Raw genomic sequence first — 8160 nt, forward strand, 5'->3', positions numbered from 1 at the left:
AATGGTCGGGGGAGTTTTCAGACATCATGTACTGGGCCAAGTCTACTAGTTTTTATCAGATTTTCTGGGCCCGGACAGATCCGCTGAGATAATGACACCCAGGAATTTAAAGTTACTGACCCTCTCCAGCTCGGATCCTCCGATGAACACAGTCAGTAGGACAGTATAACGTTCCATATGCAGTGGGAACTGGATGATGGCAGGGAACTTGGTCATCTTTCAGCCTGGAGTAAGGGCCTGCTTCCTATCCAAACAGTCCTTGTTCTAATGCTACGATACCTCCTGCCTGATGGTACAGGGTCAAAGAAATTGCTGGACAGATGGGAGAGATTATTGACAATGCTAAGGGCCCTGCATATGCAATGCTCCTGGTAAGATCTCTGATGGGTGGAACAGGGATCCTGATAATCCTCTCAGATTTACAAGGATGTTGCCTGGATTGGGGAGCATGCCTTATGAAAACAGGTTGAGTGAAATCGGCCATTTCTCTTTGGAGAGACGGAGGATGAGAGGTGACCTGATAGAGATGTATAAGATGATGAGAGGCATTGATCATGTGGATAGTCCGAGGCTTTTTCCCAGGGCTGAAATGGTTGCCACAAGAGGACACAGGTTTAAGGTGCTGGGGAGTACATACAGAGGAGATGTTGGGGTTGAGTTTTTTTTACACAGAGAGTGGTGAGTGTGCAGAATGGGCTGCTGGCAACGGTGGTGGAGGCGGATACGATAGGGTCTTTTAAGAGACTTTTGGTTAGGTACAGGGAGCTTAGAAAAATAGAGGGTTATGGGTAAGCCTAGGTAATTTCGGGACATGTTCGGCACAACTTTGTGGGCCGAAGGGCCTGTATTGTGCTGTAGGTTTTCTATGTTTTCTATGAGTCTTCACAATCCTTTGTAGGGCCTTGCAGATCTTATATCAGACGGTGATGCAGCTGGTCACGAAATTTTCAATGATGCTCCTCCAAGAATTGATTGGAATGGGGGTGGGGAGCTTCATTCACCTCAGTCTCCTCAGAAAGTGGAGATGCTGCTGTGCTTCCTCGACTGAAGAGGTCAAGTTCAAGTTCATGAATAAAGCCAAACAAACGGATTCCTCAGGACCAAGCTGCAAAATGTAGTACCAATCATCAAACTCAACACAAGTAAACATAGTAAGTCATAGAAAAATACCGCTCAGAAACAGGCCCTTCAGCCCATCTAGTCTGTGCCAAATCATTTAAGCTGTCTACTCCGAACGACCTGCACCAGCAGCATAGCCCTCCATATCCCTAACATCTATGTACCTATCCAAACTTATCTGAACATTAAAATCGAGCTTGCATGCACCACTTGTGCTGGCAGCTTGTTCCACACTCTCACCAGCTTCTCACTGAAGAAGTTTCCCCTCAGACATTTCACTTTTCACCCTTAGCCCATGACCTCTGGTTGTAATTGTACCCAACCTCAGTGAAAAAAGCCTGCATTTACCCTATCCATACCCCTCAGAATTTTGTATACGATTATCAAATCTCCTCTCAATCTTCTATGTTCTAGGGAATACAGTCCTAATCTATTCAACCTTTCCTTACAACTCAAGTCCTCCAGACTCGACAATATCGTTATATATTTTCACTGTACTTTTTCAACCTTGTTTACATCTTTCCTGTACGTAGGTGACCAAAACTTCACACAATACTCCAAAATTAGGCCTCACCAACATCTTATACAATTTCAACATAACATCCCATCCCCTGTACTCAAAACATTGATTTATGACAGCCAAAACACCAAGACCTTTCTTTATGAACCCATCTACCTGTGATGCCACTTTCAATAAATTATGGACCTGTATTCCCAGATCCCTTTGTTCTACCACACTCTTCAGTGCCCTACCATTCACTGTGTGAGACCTACCCTGGTTGGTCCTGCTGACGTTCAAAACCTTGCACTTGTCTGTGTTAAACTCCATCTTCTATTTTTCAGCCCATTTTTCCAGCTGATCCAGATCCCTCTGCCAGCCATAATAGCCTTCCTCACTGTCCACTACACCCCCAATCTTGGTTAACCACATTATCATCCACATTGTTACTATAGATGACAAACAATAATGGACCCAGCACCGATCCCTGCAGCACGGCACTAGTCACAGATCTCCAGTCAGAGAGGCTAACATCTTTTACCACTCTCTGGCTTCTCCCACAAAACCAATGTCTAATCCAATTTACTACCTCATCCTGAATACTGAGTGAATGAACCTTCCTGACCAACCTCCCATGTCAAATGTCAAATGTCTTGTGAAAGTTCATGTAGACAACATCCACTGCCTTGCCTTCATCCACTTTCCTGGTAACTTCCTCGAAAAACTCCAAGATTAGTTAGACACGACTTACCATACACAAAGCCATGCTGGCTATTACATGAGCTCAACTATTCTGAAGAGGGAGGGTGAGCATCCGGATATCGTGGTCCATGTAGGGACTAATGACGTGGGTAGGAAGAGTGAGGAGGTCCTGAAAGGTGAGTTTAGGGAGTTAAGCGCCAAGTTGAAGGACAAGACCTCCAGGATAACAATCTCAGGATTGCTACCAGTGCCACATGCAGGCGGGTTTAGAAATAGTAAGATAGCACAGATCAACACGTGGCTGAAGACATGGTGCAGGAGGGAGGGCTTCAGATTTACAGATAATTGGGCAGTTTTCCAGGGAAGGTGGGACCTGTTCTGGTGGGACAGTTTACATCTGAACTGGAGGGGGTCAAATATTCTTGCAGGTAGGTTTGCTAGAGAGGCTCCAGTGGATTTAAACTAGATGCAAGGGGATGGGCGGGGGGGGGTGGACCAAAGTGTAGGAACAGATGTACGGGAGAAAGAACAAAAAGAAAATAGTAAAGTTGTTTGCACCATTAGTGATAAACATAGAGTAAGAGGTGAAAATTTTCTTAAATGCATTTATTTTAATGCTAGGAACATTATAATAAAGGTGGATGAGCTTAGAGCATGGATTGATACCTAGAAGTATGATGTTGTAGCTATTGGTGAAACATGGTTACAGGAGAGATGTGATTGGCAACTAAATATTCCTGGATTTAATTGTTTAAGATGTGATAGAATCGGAGGGACAAGAGGGGGAGGTGTTGCACTGCTTGTCAGAGAAAATATTACAGCAGTGCTCCGGCAGGATAGATTAGAGGGCTCGACTAGGGAGGCTATTTGGGTGGAATTGAGGAATGGGAAAGGTGTAGTAACACTTATAGGGGTGTATTACAGACCACCTAATGGGGAGCAAGAAGTGGATGAGCAAATTTATAAGGAGATAGCAGATATCTGTAGTAAGCACAAGGTTGTGATTGTGGGAGATTTTAAGTTTCCACACATTGACTGGGAAGCCCATTCTGTAAAAGGGCTGGATGGTTTGGAGTTTGTAAAATGTGTGCAGGATAGTTTTTTGCAGCAATGCATAAAGGTACCAACTAAAGAAGGGGCAGTGTTGGATCTCCTGTTAGGGAATGAGATAGGTCAGGTGACACAGGTATGTGTTGCGGAGCACTTCGGTTCCAGTGATCACAATGACATTAGTTTCAATATAATTATGGAGAAGGATAGGACTGGACCCAGGGTTGAGATTTTTGATTGGAGAAAGGCTAACTTTGAGGAGATGCGAAAGGATTTAGAAGGAGTGGATTGGGACAAATTGTTTTATGGGAAAGACGTAATAGAGAAATGGAGGTCATTTAAAGGTGAAATTTTGAGGGTGCAGAATCTTTATGTTCCTGTTAGGGTGAAAGGAAAGGTTAAAAGTTTGAGAGAGCCATCGTTTTCAAGGGATATTGGAAACTTGGCTTGGAAAAAGAGAGATATCTACAACAAATATAGGCAGCATGGAGTAAATGAGATGCTTGAGGAATATAAAGAATGTAAAAAGAACCTTAAGAAAGAAATTAGAAAAGCTAAAAGAAGATACGAGGTTGCTTTGGCAAGTAAGGTGAAAATAAATCCAAAGGGCCTCTGCAGTTATATTAATAGCAAACGGGGATAGTGAGGGATAAAATTGGTCCCTTAGAGAATCAGAGTGGGCGGCTATGTGTGGAACCAAAGGAGATGCGGGAGATTTTGAACAATTTCCTTTCTTCGGTATTCACTAAGGAGAAGGATATTGAATTGTGTAAGGTGAGGGAAACAAGTAGGGAAGTTTTGGAAACTATGATGATTAAAGAAGAAGAACTACTGGCGCTTTTAAGGAATATAAAAGTGGATAAGTCTCTGGGTCCTGACAGGATATTCCCTAGGACCTTGAGGGAAGTTAGTGTGGAAACAGCAGGGGCTCTGACAGAAATATTTCAAATGTCATTAGAAACGGGGATGGTGCCGGAGGATTGGAGTATTGCTCATGTGGTTCCATTGTTTAAAAGGGGTTCTAAGAGCAAACCTAGCAATTATCAGCCTGTGAGTTTGACGTCAGTGGTGGGTAAATTGATGGAAAGTATTCTTAGAGATGGTATATATAATTACCTAGATAGATAGGGTCTGATTAGGAAGTCAACATGGATTTGTGTGTGGAAGGTCTTGTTTGACAAATATAATTGAATTTTTTGAAGAGGTTACTAGGAAAGTTGATGAGGGTAAAGCAGTGGATGTTGTCTATATGGACTTCAGTAAGGCCTTTGACAAGGTTCCACACGTAAGGTTAGTTAGGAAGGTTCGATCGTTAGGTATTAATATTGAAGTAGTAAAATGGATTCAGCAGTGGCTGGATGGGAGATGCCAGAGAGTAGCGATGGATAACTGTTTGTCAGATTGGAGGCCTGTGACTAGTTATGTGCCTCAGGGATCTGTACTGGGTCTAATGTTGTTTGTCATATACATTAATGATCTGGATGATGGGGTGGTAAATTGGATTAGTAAGTATGCAGATGATACTAAGATAGGTGGTGTTGTGGATAATGAAGTAGGTTTTCAAAGTTTGCAGAGACATTGAGGTCAGTTAGAAGAGTGGGCTGAAAGATGGCAGATGGAGTTTAATGCTGATAAATGTGAGGTGCTACATTTTGGTAGGACTAATCAAAATAGGCCATACATGGTAAATGGTAGGGCATTGAAGAATGCAGTAGTTCCCTGAAGGTGGATCTCACGTGGATAGGGTGGTGAAGAAAGCTTTTGGTATGCTGGCCTTTATAAATCAGAGCATTGAGTATAGGAGTTGGGATGTCATGTTAAAATTGTACAAGGTATTGGTAAGGCCAAATTTGGAGTTTTGTGTACAGTTCTGGTCACCCAATTATAGGAAAGATGTCAACAAAATAGAGAGGGTACAGAGATTTACTAGAATGTTACCTGGATTTCAACACCTAAGTTACAGAGAAAGGTTGAACAAGTTGGGCCTTTATTCTTTGGAGCGTAGAAGGTTGAGGGGCGACTTAATAGAGGTATTTAAAATTATGAGGGGGATAGATAGAGTTGACGAGGATAGGCTTTTTCCATTGAGAGTGGGGGAGATTCAAACAAGTGGACATGAGTTGAGAGTTGGGGGCAAAAGTTTAGGGCTAACACAAGAGGGAACTTCTTTACTCAGAGAGTGGTAGCTGTGTGGAACGAGCTTCCAGCAGAAGTGGTAGAGGCAGGTTCAATATTGTCATTTAAAGTAAAATTGGATAGCTATATGGACAGGAAAGGAATGGAGGGTTATGAGCTGAGTGCAGGTCGGTAGGATTAGGTGAGAGTAGCGTTCAGCATGGACTAGAAGGGTCGAGATGGTCTGTTTCCATGCTGTAATTGTTATATGGTTATATGGACTAACCTCAATCAGTCCATGTCCATCCAAATATCTTGTATATCCGGTTCCTTAGAATACCTTCCAATAACTTTCCCACATCTGATGTCAGACTCAACAGCCTATAATTTTCTGATATAAGTTTAGAGACTTTCTTAAACAACACAACATTGGCTAACCTCCAATCCTCTGGTACCTCTCCTGTATCTAAGGATGATTTATATATCCTGGCTAGGACTCCAAAGTTTTTACACTTACCTCTCGTCAGGTCCAAGGGAACACCTTGTCAGGCCCTGGGGATTTATCCACCCTGATTTGCCTCGGGGTAGCACACGTATCCTCCTCTGTAATCTATAGAGTCCATAGGCTCTTTATAAAAGTCTGAGGGACAATGGGCTGTTTCAGAGAGATGTTACAGATGTTTGTTGGAATCTCTGTTAAGTGGGCTGCACAATCCCTCAGCATGTGACCAGGCACGTTATCAGACCCTGCGGCTTTACACAGGTTGACCCTGGCTCGGGTCTTCCTCACATCAGCTACGGCCAGACATTGTCTGCCCATATTTCATTCTGATCCAGATCCTATTGAATTCTTCAACAACTTTCCTTACCATCCACAACTACATCAGTTTTTTCCTCATCTGCAAACATTCAGCCACTCTGCATTTCCCTGCAAGTTTATCATTAAAAATCATTTAAACATCTTTAAAACATCATATTTTAACCAAATTGCAGTCACGGAATCTACAGTGATGTACTCTTCCAGCCCACCTTGCTCACCACCTCCATCACACTGTTCACTCAAACCAAAATGCGACAGATTGAGTTCTTCAGAAAGATTGTCTGCTACTCCAGGTCCCAGTATCTGTAGGGTCATGTGTCTACACCAGACCTTTTCTGCTTACATTAGGCCCGTGATGTGGATTACCCAATTCAAATTCAATTCCATCTGCACATCTTCGCCCATTTACTTAGTTTGTCCACGTCCCTTGAAGCTCTGAAGATTCTCACGAACACCAAGTTTTGTATCAGTTGTAACTTAGGTATAGCGCAAACTGAGGGACTTTAGTCAAGAAGGACGCTCCCTCAGCGCTGCTCCCCGCCCCTCCCCCGACGCTTCCTCAGCGCCGCTCCCCGCCCCTCCCCCTGACGCTCCCTCATCTCCGCTCCCCGCCCCTCCCCCCGACGCTCCCTCAGCTCCGCTCCCCGCCCCTCCCCCCGACGCTCCCTCAGCTCCGCTCCCCGCCCCTCCCCCGACGCTCCCTCAGCGCCGCCCCTGAACATGCGAGTTCAGATTTCTGCGGAGTTGGCTTGAGACTCCAATAAGCAGTTCCCGTTCGCCCAAACTCGACGCCCCCCGGTACCTGCAGACTCTCGGCCATCTGGCGGATGTAGAGCAGGTTGAGGTCCTCCATGATCCGGATGGTTTCGTCCATTCCTGCCGCTTACTCCTCGCACCCAGCTGTGCGAGACATGGCCACGGTCTGTCCCGTCTCCGGACGCGGCCCCGCGAGGCACTGAGCGGGTCCGAATCTCGGTCCAGCCGCGGTGTCAGCCCCGCCTGGCCCCGCACAGCCCCAGCCTGCGCCTCCCACAAGCATTCATTCGCTACCAGCTGCGCATTCTTCGCCCACAGGAAGCGGCTGTGTGAATGCAGCCTCTCACTCTGCAGACACACTAGCGCCATTCACTGCGGCAGGAGCGGCAGTATCATCCTGCACAACTCGGGCAACTAAGCAACAGTTCGGCTGGAAGACCGTCCTTGGCGTCTGTTAACCCTACCTCCGCAGATGCAGAGCAACTCCACACAAAACCAGGCCCCTCGGCCCCACTCGTCAATGCTAACCATTTGCTTGCGTTTTGCCTTTCTCGTCTGTCAGCTGAGCAAATGCCTTTGAAAAGCTGTTACTGTAAGAACTTGCCGCCTAGTTTTTCCCTCAACTCAAACCTACGCTCAGTGCCACTTTATTAGATACAGGGGTGGTCTGCTGCTGAACACAAGGCGCTGGAAATGCACAGCAACACACACAAGATGCTGGAGGAAATATCAGGTCAGGCAGCCTCTGTGGAAATGAATAAACAGTCAACATTTCAGCTGAGACCATCAGGATAAACACGAGATTCTGCAGATTTTGAAAATCCACAACAACACACAGACTCCTGGAGGAAATCAGCAGGTCAGACAGCATCAATGGAAATGATTAAACAGTTGGTATTTCAGGCTGAGACCCATCACTAGCACCCTTTACCACCAGTCCTGATCAAGGATATTGGCCTGAAGCTTCGATGGCCACAGAGTAGCATTATGACAGCCCCAGACATCAGAGTTGGGAGTTCAAGTTCAATCCCAACGTCATCTGTGAGGTGTTTGTACATTCTCCCCATGAACATGTGGACTTCCTCTGGGTCCTTCGTTT

The 8160-nt window shown here is 45.3% G+C and overlaps 1 protein-coding gene across 4 annotated transcripts in view; it reads right to left on the reverse strand.

The window, feature by feature from the left end:
* rtkna (rhotekin a) overlaps positions 1 to 7456 on the reverse strand; it is a 152277-nt gene extending 144821 nt beyond the window's left edge. For all 4 annotated transcript variants that reach the window (XM_072256862.1, XM_072256861.1, XM_072256864.1 and 1 more), the window contains exon 1: positions 7108 to 7456. In XM_072256862.1, coding sequence (XP_072112963.1) covers positions 7108 to 7179 — 72 coding nt within the window. In that variant the 5' untranslated portion in view covers positions 7180 to 7456. The remainder of the gene's footprint in view (positions 1 to 7107) is intronic.
* Between the last annotated feature and the right edge of the window lie 704 nt (positions 7457 to 8160).

Source organism: Mobula birostris, chromosome 4 (genome assembly GCF_030028105.1).
Source record: "Mobula birostris isolate sMobBir1 chromosome 4, sMobBir1.hap1, whole genome shotgun sequence".
NCBI classification, from domain to species: Eukaryota; Metazoa; Chordata; class Chondrichthyes; order Myliobatiformes; family Myliobatidae; genus Mobula; species Mobula birostris.